The following is a 22,133-nucleotide window of genomic DNA, read 5'->3' as shown; positions in this document are numbered from 1 at the left end:
TTTCTCTGGGTCACTGTCACCATTAACCTAATGTATCTTTCAAAAAGCAGCTTTCTGGTGCCCTGAGCAGAGATGTCATTGAGCACCTGAAAACGCATTCCTGATGCCCAATGGATAAAATGGATAAAAGATGAACAACAAGCAGTTTCCTTTTAAATTAAAATCCACAAGACTTAATAAGCAAAATAGGGTAATACATTCTCTGCTCAAAATACAAATACATTCAGAAATAGATTGTTAGGTTCAGTTGTCACCTAATAACACTAAAGCAATGAAAATCTGATGTATAAAATGTTATACCATATAAACAAGTTTATCAGAATCTGGTTCTCACCTCTGTATGCATACTGAATCCTGATCCACAGCTTCTAGAAGTGAAGTGTATTATAGGCAGAAATTATTCTGGGATTAGGTGAGAAATAATCTTGCTTTTAAAGTCAGTTATTAAAAAGTTTCTTCACCCAATATGTTCTTATTTTTATTAATTAAAAGGTCATTGACACAGAATTCTAATAGGGTAGATTATCTCCCAGACTTAAAACTACATGTATTTCCTTCATTAATGTCCGCTCCAATTATGTGAAAGCTCAAAGGATCAGACCTTAGCAATTCTTGCCAATAAAACAAAAGATTCAAAGGTTCACTTTTTTCTGCAGAGGTATTTTTAGCACTATTATATATTTATTAATTCACACTACCATGCAAAGTGCTACAAAGTGAGACCCAGTGGCACAGAATCATTAAAAAAAATAAAAATAATGTATTTTATTCCAATGCTTCTTGGAGAAGTGTAATCACCCTCTGTGCTCCCAGTGGGCAGTCAGGGGAAATCAGGTTTCTTCAGAGGATGCTTCAGCCTGAGGTCTGAGTTGCCATGCAAGGGTGCAAGCAGCACCTCCATCAGCTCTGCTGCTGACATAGGCAGTGACTCTTCACTGGGCACCTTGGTTAAGTGGGGTGAGATGGTCCAGACCAACACAAATTCTAATCCTGTGTGTTGCCCCTTTTTGCTGTGCTGAAGTCAGTTGATTTTTCCCTCTCTTTCTCTTCCAGCATCTGCCAGTATGTATGTGCCAACCGTGTGCAACGGGAGGGAAGTTCTGGACTCCACCACTTCGTCTCTGTGATTGTGGCTCGTGGTTCAGTTCTTGAGTTTTTAGACTGTTAGGCAAAATTTTGCACATGTTGTGCACTCCAGAGAACACCAGAAAACAAAAGACATCCAAGCAAAATTAGTACCTTTTTTTAGAAACAGTGTAATAAATTATTTTTGAGGATTGTACAGTATATAGTGACGTTCTGGAACTTTTTAGACTGATTTTAGCCCTTCTGTTGTTAACGGTTGTAAGGGACATGTAAATAACCATGGTTCACTATGTGCATAGTCCTGCAGTAAGGGAGTGATTGTTGCAAGCACAGTTGCAATGTTAGGTGACTTCTTTCCTACGAATTTTTTTTGTAGCTCCTTGTTGTAATTAACTTAGACTGCATTTCTATGTTGTATATTACAGTTACCGTACGTGTAACAGATTGGTTTTCTCAGCACAAAACAGCAGTATTAATGTAAAGGCACCAATAATAAAAAGATAAAAGTTTTTCAGCATGGTTTCATTTTTGTTCCTTACTCTCTCAAGGTCATTACATTTTTCTAGAGAGTAGGTTAGGTAAAAGGATAAAAAGTCTGGAGCGTGTGTACACAGGTATTTGTGTGTTGGTTGGTGCCTGTGCTATAAAATCCATATCACAATATATGTGCTTATGATTGATGCTTTTTCAAGGTCACGTAGAAATTCCCTCTTAAACCTCCCACATTATTCAAGCATCTCAATTTCTTTTTCTGTTATTAAAAGATAGGGTAATTTTCAAAAGTGAAAATGTCTAATTTCATCTTAATGAGATATTAGCAAAAAAATTTTGACTCCTGGTTCACTCATTTGGCATGACTAAATGCTCTCATGCACACAATAGACTGGTAGCATATAAAAACAAAGAGAATTTAGATTAGCTTGGAAGAAAATCTGTCACAAAATTAGCTAAGACTGTTTAATACCTCTATCCAAAACAAAGCTGGTTCAGCTTTTTCTTTGCATCAACAATTCAGTGAAGGGTAAATGGAGCACCACAGAGACCAGAAAGTCAAAAAAGAGAAATGCAGGGGACATTTACACCCATCTCTGGCATAACCTTTGCATTCAAACCAAATGCTGTAAGACACACATACCACCTACTTAGACAATTGCAAAATACCTTAAAAGTCCGGCTTTTGAAACTGCACTCTTAAAGCTGCCCTCACTCTGTTGAAAAAATCTGAAATCCTCTCTTCTGCCAGATCCAAAAAGTCATTAAGGAAACAAACACACCTTTGATTAATGTCCCTGAGCATATTTACCTAAGGGCTTGTCCCCACTGATCTCATTCCAGCTGAGGTCAATAGCAAAATTCTCATTGACTTCAAAGGAAAGACCAGCAAGGCTTGAAAATCAGACACTGTGGATACATAGTGTGGGATGAACATGTTCTCTGGAACCCAATTCTCCTGCATTTGCAGAGGTTTTCACACATTTCTGGAAAGCTGCAAGTCCTACAGGGCTGAACTGGCAAAAGAAGCAGCTGTTATTTGGAATGCAAAAATTAAAGATGCAGGTTCTTAAAATTCCTACTCAATGATGGATGCTTGTATTTTCTAAACATCCACACATCCACCAGCAAAGACCTCTTGATGTCAATGCTTCCATGACAGAGGTAGTCATTTAAGCCTCTGCACCATGGAGTTGTCCAGAACAGGAATCTCTGTGACATTCCCCAGGATGGGCACAGACCAGCCCACCCTACCTGCAGAGCTCTGCATTCAGCTTCTTCCTCTCCACAACCTCTGGCATACCTGATGTTTCTGGCTTGTTTCCCACCTTGATGCAGGGCCCAGGGTCAAGTTTTGACAGTCAGGGAGTCTTCCTTTCCAAATCAAGACCTCTTGAAACACCTCAGGTTGGGCAGCTACATTCATTTGACTTTGGAGTGTTCTTTTGTGGACAAAGAGGCTGGTCACAGTGTGACAAAAGATCAGAATATCTGGCCATAAATATGATGTCTTGTCTTTATAGAGCTCTTAAAAATGCCTAGGCCAATGAGAGTTTCTTCTCAATTTTTATGGAAAGCCACAATCAGGGTCAAATGCACCTCATCTAACACTCATTGTTTACAAGGACTAAGTAGATAGCTACATCTGAGATTGTCAGCCGCTCTCCCTTTGTACTCAGTGGAAGGAAGTAGGCATAATTCTCCCAGCTTGTCTCAGGCAGACACTTCAGGCAGGGATGAAACTCTCCAAACAAAGGCAAGCACAGATTGCTCAGATCACAGAGTTTGCACTAAAAATTAAGGCATTGTGTCAGATGAATTCCAGCCCCAGAATGAAAATTGACATTACTGAAGTTAATTTATAGCAGGTGATGATCTCACTGTGCTGGAGTTTTCATTCATTTTGATAGCACTATTGAGAAAATGACCCAGTGTCTGTGTCTGAACACCTGCTATGAATACTTAGTTGGCTTCAAACCACTTGCATGTGGGGTTTTCATAAAAAAAAAAACAACTCAACAACCAAAACATGCAGAGCTCTGGACTTCTCTCCCCACTGAATGCTCCTGATATTACTGTACTTTATTTGGCTTTGTCTTGAAAGCTTTTCACTACTTTCCATTGGATGTCCACAGATGCAGATTGTTTGGTATTGCCTGATGAAGTAATCCAGTTTCAAAACACAGCAGAACAGAAAAGGAAAATGACAATACTTGGCTTTCCACACCATACTTGCATAAAAACCTTTTAAGAAAGGGAATTGTAATTTTTTTTTCTCTGTTGCTGTCTCACATCACTATTTTAATTTCTCTATTTATAACAGTTTTTGTACCCATTTATGTAAAACTTGAGTTTAGACTACGAGCCCTTTCTAGTCTACTGCTCCCATCATATTTAAAGATTTGAGCAATTCACCTCAAAGCAGAAGGGGTCCTGTCACAGTTCCCTGTGACAAGTACCCTGGCTGTGAGCCTTGAGAGTAATCACACTGCTCTGAGCCCTGCACACTCAGGAGTAAAATGCTGAAATCAGAGGAAATGCTGTGAATGGGGGCAAGGCTTAACCCAGAATCTACAAGCATCTACCCAGCCTAAATGGAGGCTGAAGAAAACTTTAGTTTTTTATTCAGTACTTCAGCTCTCTGATAAAAATCACAATTGCAGAAAGGTTTGTGAAAATCTGATCACTTTTTTAATTTATTGGCAGAATAGAAAAATAAGACTCAAAAAGTTTATTGCAGGCCAATCTGAAATAAACAAGGTTTGTGGGTTTGGTTTCTTTTGTTCATGGGTTGTGGTGTGGTTTTGGGTGGTTTGATTTTTCTAAAAGAGTTGTTTGGTTTTAAAAATCTTTAATGAATTCTGAAAACAAGGCCAAAGTCTACCATGGAAACCCAAAATATTTTATTTTTTCTTCAAGCGATTGTTTTTCCTTAATTAATTGAACACAGCTGGTTTCACCCACAGCCAAACCAATTTAAAAATGAATTGTCTTTTCAAATTGAAAAATCAAAAGCTATTTAAGATATATTATGTTGTCCCAGAATGGAACAAATTCCAGAAATCAGAAAAAAAGATGTCCAAAATATCCTGACCACACTCAGAAATTTCAGCTTTGTTTAAGGATATTTCCACTGCAATCTTTCACCCAATTAAGTAAGGGAGACCATAACAAACCCTTAGCTCATCAGCAAACACAGTCTGATGTCTTTGCTGCCATTAATTCCTGCAGTCTGCAAGACAAAGGGCAAAAGCTGTTTATCCAGAGCCAGCTCAAAGCTACTCAGAAACACAAACACAGGCAAAACTGAGCTTTCTTACTGCAGGAAGAAAAGCCCAGGACCAGGCTGGGCTTGTTTTGCAAGAGTAAAAGGATGCAAAGAGCAAAAACACACCACAAAACCCTGCTGTGGCTTTTGGGTGCTGTTACAGCAGCAGCCTCACAGACCTTACAGAATTTTTCCTGATGAGCTCCTACTCTACAGATACAAAGGAACAACCAAAACACAATGGCAACCTATGATCAACTCCATTCTTGTGTCTTCTTCGTTCCTGCTGCACAAATTCAGTGTGGGCACATCCAGCCAGGTGACTGGGGATATCACTGTACACTGTGACACACGCTACATATTCTGGATGAGCCTGACTTCCTTTTATTTCTACTCCTCTCCCCTTACATCTTACCAAAACAGCACAGTTCAGAAGTCTTCAACAAGAAATAACAAGGGAATTCAGTGAATGTAGCACACAACAGGAGAGACTGAGAGAACACCACCAAAGATAAGCAGAACTTCACAGCAGTTCTCTTGAGGATATCACTGACAAGAGAAGGCTCTGGGGACACCTCATTGCAGCCTTCCAGTACCTAATGGGGGCTTATTAAAAAGTTACTTTTTATATGGGCAGATAGTAATAGTCAAGAGGGAATGGTTTTGAACCAAAACAGGGGATATTTATATTACATGCTAGGAGAAAATACTGTGGGGGTGGAGAGGGACTAGAATGTGCTTCCCAGAGAAGTTGTGGATTATCTAGAACAGCTATTTAGGTACTCCATGCTTCATTACATGGACCAACCAGCAGCACTCCTTGCTGAGGAAGAAATGTCATCCCCACTGGTGTGTCAGCATGATTTGTAGCTGCTTCTACACTTTCACTGAAGCATCTGTGTTGGTCACTGCTGGAGACAAGTCAACAACCACTGGCTCCTAAATTGTGATACCTGCTGCTATCTGATTGTAATTAAGTACCTTTATTTTATACCTACTACTGGCTCTGAAAGGACAAAACCTGCAAACTTCCCCCTCTACTATCAAAGAATCCCAGACCTATTTTTTGAAAGCAAATAGTCAAATCCCTTCTTTGAACAAAGATTATAGATCATTGAAGCTACTCAGTAATTTCCCACTGTGGCTCTAAGACACAGTTTTCCCCAAACCTTAATCAATCGTATTCTGTATTACAATTAGAGCCAAGCCAGAACACATTCTTTGTGCATTTCCCCCCTAGCAAGCACTGTCAAAGCTGAGGCAATAACATTCTGCTAATTTGCCAAGAATTTATACATACACCACTAAAATGTGCTTAAGCCTCAAAGAGATTCAGTTACTTGACTCCAGATTTCAAAGAAAAGCATGCAAATGCAGCAATAAAATGTATTCCATTTAATCAAGTGAACACATAACAGACTGATTCACATTGTTTTATGGCATCAAATAACAGTTTTCTAATGTGATTCCATGTGGAAGAAAAGGGGGAGGTTGCTGTAAGTATATTTTGGCAGAGCACTAGAAGAGGTCACAGACAGCTGATTTTTTAGTGAACTGTTAAAGGCTTCCAACACTTGTCTCTTATGGGAAAATGGAAACTTCCCCTCTCTACTACATCTTTAATAGAAAGAAAAGAATAGCAGAAGTCAGCTCTGAAATATTTCAGTTTACACTTACTTAATTGTTGGAAAATGCAGTTTTCTTATTTTAAGGTAAATTAAGTCTATGGTATTGGTTTGCATCCCACTATGTTAGTACTGCACCAGACAAACCATTAGACTGCCTGGGAGAATGTTCAACAACATCATGACAAACCATTTGGAAGCAGAGCTGAGAAGAGTCATACAGCATAGTCTGTCACAGCTGTCAAAAAATTCCATTCCATTTTATTTGGAAAACATAATGGAATGAGAAGGGAACCAAATGAAACCTGTGTGGTATTAAGTCAAATTAAATATAGTCCATAAAAATTAAGGCATTTCTGCATTACAGGGATATTTTCAGTGATGAAAAAATAAATGGTGTTCTGGAGAATGAACTGTAATTATGGCTGAGAAAACATATGGAGAGAGAAGGGAAAAAATTAAAGGAGATGTAGACAAATGCAATTTGATGGGAGTCAAAAGCTTTACTCATGACTGAAGACCTGCAATGTCCAGGAAAGCCTGCAGTGCCACCAAACATCTCAAGTCCAAAATTTCAAATATATTTTTACTTTATTTTATGAATGTCCATCAGATATATATCTTTGATGCTACAACACACTAGTTGAATAAAAATCAACAACATAAAAACCCTCATCATAAAAGATCCAAGAAGTGAAATCCCAAAGCCATAACCATTTACTCTATGAGCATATCATCTTTGACAACCATATATAAATGACATCATGACAACAAATACAATGTACAATAATAAGTGTGCAATGGTACAAAATATACAAAAAGGAATGTGTATTTAATATACATTCAACATTACCCCATAAAAATCTTTGTTGGGAAAGTGAAGTGCCTTTTCAAGAGCAACAGAAAATGTACACCACTTCAGTTAAGATGCCTGAAGGATCTCCCATCAAAAGAGTAAAGTGTGTGTTCTTTGACTGGAACTATAAAATAACGAGCCTGAATTTTCCCTAATGAAAAAAAAAAATTAAACTTCATAAAATTTTTGTCTACGTCTAGAGTATAATAAAATATACTCCAGAAAATTCAGTTTCTGCAGAAAATTCTGTTTAATTTAAATTTTACTTAAAAGTGGGCCCTCTTTTATTGATAGACCTAGCTCAGTCATATAAAATCAAAAATCTATATTCCTCATAGTAAAAAGACTATTTCTGTCCATGTCTCTTTTCTGGTTTTGCTGCATTCCACAATACACATAAATTTGCTGTAATAGAAATATGAGTCTGACCAGAGGTCAATACTAGAATCATTGCTCATTTTCTCTGGCTCTAACCAAGTCTTGCATAATTTTACTCAAATATTTGTTGCCTAAGTTTCAGATTCCTTTGAGTTCGACCTCAGAGGGAACTTCAGGAAATTATTACTGTGGATGTTATGAAGATCACATGCTTATAACATGGCTGATTTTATGGAAAAGCCCACCTAGCCTCCAGTTTCCAAGGCACCACGTTGTGCCTTTCCTCAAGAGCTGGTACTCCCACTGACACTGGATGCATTTAGATGCTGTGCAAGTACCTAACCCATGCGCAGCTCTGCTGGACATCCATCCGTCATCCATCCATCATCCATCCATCCATCCATCCATCCACCCATCCATCCATCATCCATCCATCCATCATCCATCCATCCATCCATCCACCCATCCATCATCCATCCATCATCCATCCGTCCATCATCCATCCATCCATCATCCATCCGTCATCCATCCATCATCCATCCATCCATCAATCCACCCATCCATCCATCATCCCATCCATCCATCATCCATCCATCATCCATCCATCCATCATCCATCCATCCACCCACCCATCCATCCATCATCCATCCATCATCCATCCATCCATCATCCATCCATCCACCCATCCATCATCCATCCATCAATCCACCCATCCATCCATCATCCCATCCATCCATCATCCATCCATCATCCATCAATCCACCCATCCATCCATCATCCCATCCATCCATCCATCATCCCATCCATCCATCATCCATCCATTATCCATCATCCATCCATCATCCATCCATCATCTGTCCATCCATCCATCCATCATCCATCATCCATCCATCATCCCATCCATCCATCATCCATCCATCATCCATCCATCATCCATCCATCCATCAATCCACCCATCCATCTATCCACCCATCCATCCATCCACCCATCCATCCATCCACCCACCCATCCATCCATCTATCCATTCATCCATCCATCATCCATCCATCATCCATCCATCCATCATCCATCCATCCGTCATCCATCCATCCATCCATCATCCATCCATCCATCATCCATCCATCCATCATCCATCCATCAATCCATCCATCCATCAATCCATCCATCCCCCTTCCTCACGTGGGCCCAGGAATAAAGGAGGCTGAGTATTTCTAACACGCCTCCTACTGACAAAGCTGATCCCTGAATCTCAAAAGCTGAGATTTTTGCTGTACCTCCAGATTTCAGGCTCTGCTGGTTCCCAGCCCTGGGAAAAGTGACATTTACACAGCCCAAAGGAGAACACTGAACCGAAGTGGCCAAAGACCTCTCTTAAAACAAGCTTCCTCAGAGAGGGACAAGTGTAACTTGCACTGTAGGTACCACTTTACATCTCCTTATAGGGTTTGAACCTGCTACTGCCTATAAACTCATGGGCCCAGAACTACAATTCACACAACAGCTGTTACCAAGTTTAAATTCAATAGCACTAGGTTTTACCTTGATGGCCATGACTTAGGCACCAAAATGGGTTCAATTTGAAGGTGCAGCACAATTCCTCTTGCATTAGAGGTCTACACAGACCATCCAGACCTTCAAAGCATTAAAATCAAAAGTATTTTCCAAAGTTCAAAACTCACCTGAGGCTCATTCCAAGTACCATTTAAAATTTTGATTTCAAGAGAGACTCACAGTTATGCCAGTAAACAACAACAGACAACCTTTGCAGGAGGTTGCAGGCCTCTCTGAAAATTATTTCTTAGAATATGCACAGAAGGAGTGAGAAGGAAATGAAAGGTACCTATAAATCATATGGCATGCCTGAGCGTTGCCCAGGTGAATGCAAAAAATTCATGTTATTTGCAGTATGTATATCTCTTCCTGAGTTGAATTTCATTCCCAGTATGGAATCCAAGCATCTGCTTTCTTTTTTTGGCAAGGTACTCAATCACATGGTAAGGCAATCCAATTTTCTGGTTTGCTTTCTGTCGTCTTTCCTCCTAAATGGCCAAGTATTTCTCACCAAGATCACCACTACAATGTGTGCCAGAATATGTTTAAAATATGGTCCTGTAAAAATAGAAATTAGGTTTGTTTCTTTGAAGGCAGCATTAATTCTTCATATATTCTGGGATCTTGAAGATTTCAGCTGAACAGATTCAAAATTATCTTCCTTTTCCTGCAAACAGAAAACACAGGTTCCCATCAACTGGATTACCTCAAAATCTGTCCAGCAGTCAGCACAATCACTTCTCTCAATATCCTTTGCCAAAAACTTCACTTTATTTTTAATACAGTAATTAAATGCACCGTCTGACCCTTTTATATTTAATAACATTACTAATTCTGTAAAAATTTTCAAAAACAATAAAATCATGCTATAGCTATTGTTCATGGTACTAATTTTAGAGGGTACAGGGAAAGTCTGCATTTCATTTTCATAGAATAGGACAGGTAGTCTGAGCTGGGGAATTGCAAGTTAATCATCTCTATGGTTATTATCACTTATTAATGTGTTTCTCACAATATATAAAGTGCTTGAAGCATAGCATGTGAGTATGAACACCACTGCCTTGCTCCTGGAATCCAATCACAACACCTGCTCTGGGAGAACCACAAGACAAAACAAGTCTACAAATCATTTGCCATCTTAAAAAATCAGGGCTGGAGGGTTGACTTTTCTCTCTGTTTTCATTTGCTGGGTGACAGCCTTGGCCATCTGGCCAGCAGGCATCAGGGTGAGCCAGAAATGTGGACATACACACCCAAATAGTTTGCAAACTGTCTTAAACTACCTTCATAATCTGATTTTTAAAGCCATCTCACACAGATCAGGATAGCCTGGTGCAGACATAAGAAGGGGAGAAATTGTCCTATGCTAATCTAGTGAAAAATTTGTGTTCCGAAGAGCCTAGTATTGTCACGGTGGAAACAACAGACACAACTAGAACAGCCCCCAATCTGAAACAGGTTTGTAATTATTTAGCTTCTATTTTCTCATTAAAAATAAGTCATCCCTTTCTATATTACAAGCCTAGCCCTCAATCCCTTGGGTACTCAAACCCACTGATAACTTTGTGACATGCTGGGAGAAATGCCATAGCCTAAAGCTTGAACATACAGTTAAGGATACTGCAGATTTTCCTTCTTTCTCATTTTACATTTCTCCTCTTACTCCTCTGTTTTCCTCTATGTGTTTTTTCTGTATTTTACATGCATATATAGCAGGACATAAATTTCTTCATCTTTTGCATAAATGAAAAGCAATGCCTATAACATTTGTTTTCAATAAATATATATTAAATTTGAGTTATCTGCAGGGATACAGGACACAGAGCTGAGTAAGCTAATGAGGTACTGGAAGTCAAGTTTGCCAGCTATTGTCATCTAGCAGTAAAAAAAGGAACAAGCCTAGAAATATCTGACAAGCTTGTTGAAAAAGGAGAACACTCATGAGGCCTGCTACAGTGGATATAGGAACATTAAAAAACTCCAAGTAGGCATTCGAGTTGTCTGAATGCTGAAGTACTAAAGCTTACTTCTATTTTTGCAACATCACCAGAAAATTTTATGTGGTGTAATTTTATTTATATTTTCAATATTCTCAATATTGAATTAAGAATTAATATTGAATTTCTGCCCCTTTCCACAAGGAACAATATTGATTTTGCAGGACAAATAGTCAGGCTGGGGTCAAGGAAAACTTCTGCACATTATCTGTGCAATGGTAACTTCTCCTAGGAGGGATTTCTGAGGAGCAGGTAGTGTGGCAAGAGTATACCAGTCAAATAAAAAAAGTAAAAGGAAGAGAGAAGAGGAAGAGAGGGAGAGGGAGAGGAGAGGATAAGGGAAAAGAAAGGGATCACACAAGTTTTGATTACATTGCATTTAATCACAGAAAGAAAAAAAAAGGTATACAAGGAAAAAAAATCTCAAAACTCAAAATTCTGAGATATTATTTGGACAATAGAGTACAATGCTTCAAAATTATTTTTTATTATGATCTTTTAATAGACTTTCTAAGAAACTCACTTCAACAAAACTGTTTGAAAGGGGAAATGCCATTTGCCTTTATCCTGATCATAACAGATGCCTCACTGGAATCCCTTAGAGACAACAATGCCCTTTCCATAGCACAGATTTCCAGGCATTTGGAACAAAGACCAAAGAGCTTTTGGGATCTACCATGATGGCCCTCTGTGGCTCCTCTCAGAAATGTTCAAAGGACACCAAAGACTTTGGCACTTCAATTCAGACGTGCAACAATCCACATCACATCTACTGCAAAAGAAAATGCTGTTTTGGTGTTGTTTCCCACTGAAAAGGAGGAGGCTGTTGTGCTGAGCAACAGGCTGAAGCTGATGCTTCCTCTTCAACTGAATCCTTCTCATAATTATGGTTCTCCAGTCAGCCATGAAGCCAGCCCCGCTGAGCTGCAAGAAGCTGGCTGGTGGCTGTGCTGCCAGTGTTAATTTTTTGTATCTCTAATAGTTGTGTTTGCCTCAGCAATGGATGTGCCTGGCAGGATTCTGGGCAAAAAGGTTCTCTCTGCCATTAACTGTTTTCTTCTGGTGTCACCCTTGCAATAAAAAATGCTACTGAAATCTCTCTGTGGAGGAAGGAGCTGTTACCCAAAACCATACAACAATTCTTAATTTTATCCGGACTGTGGATTTCAGCAGATCACTATGGACTGGATGAGGTGTGGGTGGGAGGCTGCACTGCTGTGAAATTAACATCAAAGACTCACCACATCCAGCAATAAATAAAGGTAATAATTATTTTTAACATTAATATTGGTAATTACTACTCACCTTTGTTGCCAAGGATTTCAGCTTCCCCAGCAGTGACTGCTTATTTGAATATACTATTTCTTCTTCATTATCTTCTCCTTCCATTATAGCACAGCTGTCAGCAGCTGGCAGTTCACACTCTTTTGAGTTCGTTGTCATTACTAATTTGGAATATTTATACTCCAGCCTGAAGATATAAAGCCGCACAGGATTAATTTTTTTCTCAAATGTCCTATACTCAGGGCTTTTGTAATTTAGATTGTCTGCAATCTTCCCACATCTTCTTCTGAGTCTTCTGAGGTAGTGGAAATTAGATACTTTTCAATCAATAATATATATATATATATATATATATATATATATATCCAAAATAGTATTAACAATATACTGAGCTCCTGTTTTCCAATTAGTCTTCTACCCTTAAAAAGAACCATGTTTTCTCAAAAGACCATGGGGAGGTCAAGAGGACTTCATGCACGAAGAAGTGCTGGTTGGGGCAACAACCAAAATAGAACTAAGCAATATGGTCAAGAACTTAATTTTTTACCAAGCTGAAAGGGACTAACTAGACTAAAGATACCCTTCTGGTCTTCAGAGCTTGAGAAAGCCATGTTGCTTCTGACCTAAAGTCAACTTCAAACCCTCAAGGGATAAAAAAAAAATTCCTGTTCAGAAATTATGCCATTGCAAATTACTGTGGATGTTCTATACTTTTCTCACTAGAATTTTTTATAGACACAACTGACAGAAGAAACATCAACTTGATGAATGAATGGATTGATCCTACAAGGTACTTCTCATCAACAGTGTCATAAAGTCAGATGCAGGAAAAGTCATTCCATCAAGCTTTTAGCTAACTTTTATATAGAATACAATTTACAGTACTCACTTCTGGTTCTTCTTCCAAAAATAGCAAGTCAAGGCTATGAGCAGAACGGCTGTGAAAGCACCAACACCAGCTCCAACTTTAAGCCAAAAATCCACTGTTTCACAAGTGCTGGTCTTTTTTTCTGGCAAGGAAACTCCTTTAATGCAATGCTTTGGCTCATTCCATACATACAAGGTTTCCTTTCAAACAGAGAACACCAAAAAAGTGAGCTGCTTGTGGGAAGAGAGAGAACTGTTTAGACTTACAGAAAACAAGTATTTTCTGAGGTAGAATGGTCAGATAACTTTTCAGTAAAAGCAAACCAAAACACATCCCTCAGGTTTTCAGACTTCAGGTTTTTAGTCATATTGTATAATGAGTCATCCCCTTGCTTGTGCCTTCAGGTTCAGGCACGGCAAAAGGATTTCCTCCTCTGTATAGCTCTCCATGTGACACAATATGGGCTGGACAGCTATTGGGAATAAGTTGTGCCTGCACAGGAGCTGTGGTTCAACAGGACAGGTTGAATCTGTGGAAGGACTTCCTAATATTTGACTAGAGAAGGCAGCAGCAAAAATTGCAACTAAGTAAGATGAATTTATGAACTGACATTTGGAAACCTTTCCTAGCCTGTCCCTGATGTTCATGGCTATGAAAGAAATGAAGTCCTTTAGGCACTCCATCCTTCAGAAATAATTGTCCTGCATGTATGAATGCACTGAGAGCTCACATCCTTACTCACACAGCTGGTCAGCACAAGTCAGCTCTCTTACAAAGAACACACTACCATTGACACAAACATTCCTGAATCTCAACACAGCTCCTCCCTCAGCTTGCATCCAAGCCAGCTCAGAGCCCGGGCAGAAATCTTCCAACTCACATATCCATTTGAACACCAAATTTCAACAAGAGTCCAAGTTATACCCAAATGAGCCCATTTGACTTTGAGACATGGGTCCTGTACCTGAAATCCTTTTTTGCAGGCTCCCTCAATCTCATGGTAGTCTTGGTCCGTGCACAGGGGACAAGCTTCTGCACTTTCCCATAGAAAGTAGAAAGTGCATCCATCACAGGTGCCTGCAGGGCAGGAGCTACGAGGAGAGCAGAGCTCAGTTACCAGTTATGAAAGAAACACTCGGGGTTTGCATTCTCACCCACATTCTGCTGCTGAAGATTGGGAATGGGAAGTATGAGAAATGGGTAAACATCCATCAAGTCAGCAGGAGGGGAGGGGAGGGGAGGGGAGGGGAGGCTACACCAGTGTTTCACCTGCCCAGGCTAGCCCAGCATACATCTCCATCACTGGTCTCCCGCACAGGGTGGCTGTTCCATGTGAATGCTGCTATCTGGCTCCTGCTGTTGTTCTAATGATGTCTGGGTGATTTAGTCCATATGGAATGGACTTGTCCTGTCATGGTTAATTACTACAAGGATGTTCACCAGTTAATGAAGAGATAACAGCTTCTCTTACTCCAAGAAAAACTAATGGCCTATTTTGTATTCAGCCTGCAGAAGAAAGTTGTACTGTCAGTGGCAGTACAGTCACGTAGATTTTGTTACTGACAATCACATCAGGTCTAACAGCAGCAATGGACAAAGGTCATGCAAGAAGTTTGGTCATGTAAATATGAAATATATTCATGCAGAAAAAAAATTCATTTAAAGTTCTGTTGTTCTATATCATCTGTAAACATCCTAATCTCAAGCACTGAAAAATCCCCAGCCCTAAAAGCCCATCCTGGCTTATCCAGATTTGAATACCTGACAACAGGTACAATCCTCTGAATTATGGAGCATTTTTCCAACCCACATGGCATGAGCACTGACAGACCTTTCTCCTCAACTGCTTTCATCTTATACTGTAGCTTCATGTGATACCAAACACCATGCCTGAAGGATCAAGGAGTTACATTATTTGACATATATCTGATACCTCACTGTGTGAAAACAGCTGACTGCTGAGCTAATCAAAGGGGGATTGGAAGGAGAAGTCAGCATGAACTGAGATAAGGTACATGTGCCAGCTGTGTGCCATTTCTGCCCATGCTCACACTTTAGGTTGTTCCTCCCTCACTACTGGTGCTCTGTCACAGTTCACATCATGTTTACCCTGTGGCACTGGAAGAACAACTGAAGAGTTTTCAGGCAGAAGCTGGGAGTGGCTTATTGCCCAGCATTTGTATTGGGACAGGTCCCTCACACACCAGGGTAAGCATCTCCAAAGGTATTCCAGTATCAATCACTCATCCATCCCCAGTGAAGTAGACTCTACTTTGCCTTCATTCAGGCAAGCACGGTTCGTGTGTCCCGAGAGGGACGGGGATCAAAGGATCCCACACTTCTCACATGGTTAACTTTTGGGAAGAGGACTCAGCTTTTGGGAAGGAGGATGAGTGAGAGCTATCAGCAGATTTGTAGTAACATCCAGACAGACTAAAATGGGCCTTGATAACCGAAGAGGAGGGTTATGAGAGTTAAAGGAAGCTTCTGAAAAATCACAGTGTGTCACTAAAGAGTAATCAAATTGATTGTTTTACTGTTTTTCTTCTGTGCAATTTTTCAGTCATGCTTATGCCTTAACTTACATTTATACAGGCATAAACAGGATTTTGGAAGAAAGAAGCTGTTTTAAGTCCTTCAAATCAGACAGAAGGGAAAAAAAAAAAGTCAGGCAAATTAAACACAACTGGTACAAGGCAGTCAGGATACAGCAATGAAACACATAAATAAATATAACCCAAACATAAAATAGATAGTCAGGGCTCACATAAACATTGCAATAGATTTCAAAGTTCCTAGAACAGGTTGCTCTTTTCCCAAAACAATCATTTTCCCTAGCCACTGCTGTAGATCAAGGAAGAAAAAATACCTCTCAAAGCCTCAACTAGGCAGTTTAATCATGAGGCCAAAGATTAAAATAAGAAATAAAGGAGAAGTGAAGACAAGAAAACATCACTGCATTTTCCTTTGCATTTAAGGTCAGAACAACCTGTCACACAACCTAAACACAGATCAGTTGGTCTGCTGGAGGCTGATGGACACTTAGGAGAAACAAGTGAGTCATGAGGGAGAGAACATTCCTCATTGCTATTATATTATAATGGAAAATCACTAATGAGTTTTGTAAAGATTATCTGAGGAGCAAAGGCTTTTTGGCACTAGTAGGACTCAAAGACCAAAATACCTGGGAACAGAAATCTCTCCTTGGTCTGGTTTGTTGGGGTTACATCTCATGGTCACAACAGTTGCACGGCCATTTTCACAGGACGTGGTCACTGTTGAAGACCTAATGTCAAACAAGAGAAGAAAAGTAACATACTTCCACTACATTAAATGGATATTGCTCTTTCATAGGTCTTTCATAGGTCTGCAAACACTTATGCAGCTGCAATACTAACAAAATACTAACACAATACCCTTTACCATTCAGCTGATTTTGCCAACTGAAAAGAAAAAAAAAACAAAAAAACAAGAAACAAAAAACAAAAACAAACAAAAACCAACAACAACACAGAATCAGGGTAGGCCTCACCAATTTATTTAAATCTCAAAATGTTCTGAGATGCCACTTGGGGAACTGCTCTGGTTTTCTAGCTAGTTTGGAATCTGCTGTGTCAAGGAGTGAACTTTCCCACAAAACAGAATAGAACAATTGCAAAGGAGAATCACAGGGGCTGTGGCTGGTGTTACTCTGCTGGAGAGGTTCTGATCACTCACTGCTGGCCCAGCAACCTGAGAACCAAACTGTCCTGAAATAGCGCAGGGCAAAGGGGATAAAAAATGCCTTATTCCAGCATGATAGACATCGTAAGCCAAGTTTATAATGTGCTCAAAGTAGGGTCGCTGGTGTGGGGCTGAGTTTGCACAATCAGACTCATAATTTAAGCATTTGCATAAGCATAAAGTGCTGATATCCAGAGTCCTACATTCAATTAAGTCCCAGCTTAGAAACACATGAAGACCCAGCTTAGCTGACATGAAGACCAGCATGTAGACATCTGAACTGAGCTGGTCTTTGAGCTATTTGCTACCCAAACTGAGGCATTCCTTTAATGGAGAAGAGTGAAGAATGGGAAAAGCATACTAGTAACTGTGCATGTCGAAACAATACTTTTAATCTTGATTAGTCCTTTTTTGTAGCATCAAAGTAAACACAAATGAAAGTGAAAGGAAATATACAACCACAAGTGGACATTTCAAAGTCATATATGAGAAAGTATGGAAAGTAACAGGACACTGAAAATGGCATCTGGATGAATCAAAGCTCTGGTATCACTTCCTACAGATCAAGCCTAATTTAGGTTTGAGTAAAGAGTGTTTGCTGATTTTATAAGATGATCTTCAACATGTCAATCAGTATCAAGCAGATACTGATTAAAGTGGCAAAGATTTAAGGTGGGCTATAGATCCCCCCCCTCACAGTTTTACTTTTCTTTAAACAAATGAAGACATCTGACATAGCAATAAGCAGCATTTTTTTACCTACTTGTAAAAGAAATGCACATCTGGTATTTTGCTTGGAGAGGGAGGAAACATATCTGCCTTGATGCTGATATTTTCCAGCGTTGTTTCAACAGTAGCTCCTAAAATGTGAGAAATAAAAAAAAAAAAAAGAAGCAAACTCTTAATGGATTTTTGAGGGGCCCATGTGCAATACTTTCTCAGTCTGAAATATGTGGATCTCACTTAATAGCATTTAATGGCATTACTGCACATTACATACACATTTTTCTAACTAACCTTTGCAGATAAGTATGTCCCTCATACAGTCTGATTTTCTCATGTAGACATAGAAACATTAAAAAAAATAATAAAACACCAGTGTAAATATTTATTACTCTTTTATATTAATTTAAAGAAATCACTGGATAATAAAGAAACATAAAATAATTCAGGCTGGCAAAGAACTGCTGAAAATCTCTGATGCAACCACTCAGACCATATGCCTTGAGTGTATAATGCTCACACATCAAAACCGTGTAATGACCTGAGCAATTTGCAGTACTATGGGAGATGAAGTAACAAGATTCAGAAGGATTATGGAATCACAGACAAGCCTTGATGTCACATTTTGGAACAAATGACAGGCTGGTGTGTGAACTACATGCATTTTGGGCAAAAGCTGAAAAGGAGGAAAATGCAAGTAAGCAAAGTTCTTAGGGATCTTTTCAACCCCATGAACTGAGGGTTGGAAGGAGACAGAAAATATTGGTGTTCCACTGCAACATTTCAGAAGAGGAAGCTGTACAGGAGGGGGCTGCATCCTTCTAGAGAGCTAAAAAATGCTACAACAAGAAGTGGTAGTGGTCAGAAACTGGTGAAAAGACTGAAGTTTTCCACTTATTCTTGATACAGTTCATAGAATCACAGATTCATAGAATGGCTTGGGTTGGAAGCAGTCATGGGCACGGACACCTTTCACTAGACCACGTTGCTCAAAATCCTGTCCAACCTGTTCTTGAACACTTCCAGCAATGAAGCAGCCCCAGCTTCTCTGGGCAACCTGTGCCACTGTCTCATCACCCACACAGGGAAGAATTTCCTCCTAAAATATAATCTAAATCTACTCCCTTTAGGTTTGAAGCCATTCTCCCTTGTTCTGTCACTAAATGCCCTTGTAAAAAATCCCTCTCCAGCTCTCTTGAAGCCCCTTTAAGTACTGAAAGATGCTCTAAAACCTCCTTGAAGCCTTCTCCTCTCCAGGCTAAGCAATCCCAGTTCTCTCAGCCCAGGAGGGGTGATCAGCCCTCTGACCATGTTTTGGCCTCCTCTGGACTCCCTTCAGGTGGTCCACAACCTTGCTATATTAGGAAATGAAAACTTCAACCATTTTAAAATTTAGCAACTGAGATTAAAAAAAAATGCACCAGAAGAGTTTGGCATCTTTTCTTTGTATTAGGAAAAAATCAGGACCATCTCCTTGTTTTTCAAGACAATGACTGTCCTCATTCCTCCAGTGGCAGAAAACAATATTGGCATTTACTGACATGAATGTTTGTGAACTAGAAACCCATACCTGAGAGTGACCTTTAACAGAGCTTTTGATGACAATTAATTGTCAAAAGACTTGTGGAGAGGGAATATGGTGACCCGAATTACAATGTGGCTCTCACAATGAGACAAAATAATGGTAATGGAAAATGGGTTTCAGTTCATGGACAGATACACAATGAGAGAAAGTAAACAAGAATTTATGGAGAACCTCTCTTGTTGAACAAATCTGATCTCAGTCCTTGAATGATGATGAACTTGGTTGCTAAAGAAAGTTATGTAAATTTAGCAAGTATTTCACTAATTACCACATGAGATTCTAATTAAAAAGTTAGCACTGTGCTATCAATTAAGCGCACACTCTGCATTAAAAACTATTTAGCTAAGTCATTATAAAATTATCTGGCCATGGGAAATTGTCATCAAATGTGGGATGTCTCCAGGCTTCTCTAGGCATCAGTATTGAAGTGTGAAAATGCAGGATTAACATCAGGGATCTGCAAGTAACTGTATAATCCATGCTGGTAAAGTGTGTAGATGAGACAAAGATTAAGAGGATTAAAAATAAAATACAGAGCAACTTGGTTGCTTGGTTCACTTGGTAAGAGAGTCCCAAACAAACTCAATATAAGTGCAGCAAGAATTGAAGGCCAATCTTAAGAGACATTTTCCCTTGGAACCTGTAACTTTGAAAAAGCATCCAGAGTGCACATCGGATCCAAGAAGCCATCATGAAATCCCTTGAGTTTCGAGAAAGAAGGACACAGGGATTCCAAATACAAAAGTGATTTTTATTGCCATTATAGCAAATTAAATACTGCAATACTATTCCATTCTATGCTTTAAGAAAATATAAAAAGTTATAGAAGGTGTAGAAAGAGCCTCAAACGTTATTCAGGTGCTTAAAATAAATACATGATAGCAAGACAATTAGAAGAACTTTGTCTACTTAATTTATCAGAAGGGTGTTACATTCCAGTACACAAAATATTTCTTCAAGAAGGAAAACATTGGTGTGATCTGGAGAAAGACTAACAAAAAGCAAGAACTGAAAACTGAAGTCTGGGAATTCAAAAAGGATACAAGCCTGCTTTAAAAACAAATACAGAGATGGTGTTTGACCAGTGGAAAAAAAAATACCAGGGACTGTGGCAAAGTTGTTATTTCTGGCAGTCTTAAAAGTCCAAGTTGAACGCTGTTCCAAAGATGTGCTTTTGTCAAACCTAAGTTTCTGGGCTCAGTGCCAGGGAGAAAGCACAAACACTCAGTGCCTGTAATGGATAGGTGAGCAAACCAAATGACTTCATTGTCTCATCTGGCCTCAGGTTCGGGGACTTGTGAGATGGACCAATGTAAAACTTAATGATGTGCACAACCACGTGCTGCCCTAAGCCTCCTGATTCCTTGCCTAATTATGTCCCCACATCAGTTTCTTTTTCTAAAATTGCCCAAGTGGGATCTTGGCACAGGCAGAAACACTCAGGCTAACGTGACAATCACAGTCATTGGTCTTGCCCTGAGTGAGGTGTGTACAGAACATAAAGGACAACCAGTGCTTTTTAATTACACTCTCCAGATTTCTGTGCTGAAATGCTATGCACTGTGAGACCCACCAGACCAAGAACAAGGAAGAGTGAATAACAGAAATGGAAAACAAAAAATGTGCACAGCCCTTACTATTCTCCTCCATCCATCAGCTGAACTGAAACATCAGCAAAACACAAATGCATCTGTGCAAAGCTGCTCCACAGCTCAGGAACCATCTCAGGCTGATCTTGGGCTGCCCCTTCACTATTCCCTCAAGTAATGCAGCTGCTGAGCCAGGAAGGATTTACTCTGCAGCCCTCAATACATGAGAGTACATTCACAACAACAAGCAGAAGACAAACCATGTACCTAAGAACCTGTCAGCAAGGCTGTTGGACTGCAGAGCCAGGGCTGTTCGGAAGCCCTTGCTGTCTGATGGGATGATGGTGGACTGACAGACAAAAGCTCCCACAAAATTGGAAAAATCTTCTGATTCTGCAACCATGTCCTTCAGAGTTACATCTGTGATATTGTCAGTGCAAATTGCCATCTTCTTCCCCTGTGGACAATCAGGAAAAAAGGGAGAAGCTGTTGGTTGTTGATAAGATATGGAAAAGTTTGGGAAGAGAGAGATTGCAAACTTCCTGATTGCAAACTGGATGAGATTCACTTTACCTTAAAACAAGTTGATGTCTTTATGTGTCTGTCGTAAGAGGGAGAAACCACAACAAACTGTGTCATTGTCAAAGCTCCGATTAAAGCCTTGTACAGACTAAGAAATACAATGTCACCTCTGGCAGGTGCCTTATCAGAAATCTGTACTGTGGAGCACTCTTCACTGTTTATCTTGACAGCACAGTGTTTACTTGTAGAGCATAGTAAAATGTCTTGCAAAGGAAAACCCTATTTCCCTTGCCTTTAAATAATATAGTGTAGAATACGTTTTTATTTGGGATTTAATCCAGATAAAATATTTTCAAAGCACAAATACACGAAATCCCTAAACAGTTATATAGCCTTCAAAACTGATTTAATGGTGTATGTCAAGATCAGTGCTAGAATCAAAGCAACAGCAATAAAAGACAAATTACCAGACTCAGTTTTCCTAACAAAATGTCAAGCACTCACCACCTAATCATATGGCTGGTTGTACTGTAGTACCATAGTAGTAGTTTGGGAAAGTGAAAACCAGAGCCACAGAGGAGAGAGC

At 39.5% G+C, this 22,133-nt stretch overlaps 2 protein-coding genes across 4 annotated transcripts in view; one reads left to right on the top strand and one right to left on the bottom strand.

Annotated features, from left to right (window-relative positions):
* LOC131591804 (metabotropic glutamate receptor 3) overlaps nt 1–1,168 on the top strand; it is a 44,486-nt gene extending 43,318 nt beyond the window's left edge. Inside the window, exon 4 of one of the 2 annotated variants that reach the window (XM_058862872.1) lies at nt 1,054–1,168. In XM_058862872.1, coding sequence (XP_058718855.1) covers nt 1,054–1,168 — 115 coding nt within the window. The remainder of the gene's footprint in view (nt 1–1,053) is intronic. The other variant, XM_058862871.1, reaches the window with a different exon arrangement.
* A 7,634-nt stretch (nt 1,169–8,802) lies between these two features.
* The window catches only part of LOC131592411 (endosome/lysosome-associated apoptosis and autophagy regulator family member 2-like), a 93,306-nt gene continuing 79,975 nt past the window's right edge, over nt 8,803–22,133 (bottom strand). For both annotated transcript variants that reach the window (XM_058863904.1, XM_058863905.1), the window contains 7 exons: nt 21,293–21,482; nt 17,892–17,988; nt 16,590–16,691; nt 14,370–14,496; nt 13,427–13,605; nt 12,559–12,724; nt 8,803–9,923 (listed from right to left, as the gene is read on the bottom strand). In XM_058863904.1, the coding sequence (XP_058719887.1) occupies nt 9,864–9,923; nt 12,559–12,724; nt 13,427–13,605; nt 14,370–14,496; nt 16,590–16,691; nt 17,892–17,988; nt 21,293–21,482 (921 nt within the window). In that variant the 3' untranslated portion in view covers nt 8,803–9,863. The remainder of the gene's footprint in view (nt 9,924–12,558; nt 12,725–13,426; nt 13,606–14,369; nt 14,497–16,589; nt 16,692–17,891; nt 17,989–21,292; nt 21,483–22,133) is intronic.

This window comes from Poecile atricapillus, chromosome W (assembly GCF_030490865.1).
Source record: "Poecile atricapillus isolate bPoeAtr1 chromosome W, bPoeAtr1.hap1, whole genome shotgun sequence".
Taxonomy (NCBI): Eukaryota; Metazoa; Chordata; class Aves; order Passeriformes; family Paridae; genus Poecile; species Poecile atricapillus.
The sequence above is the reverse complement of the archived record's forward strand: the minus strand, read 5'-3'. Positions and strand labels throughout refer to the sequence as shown.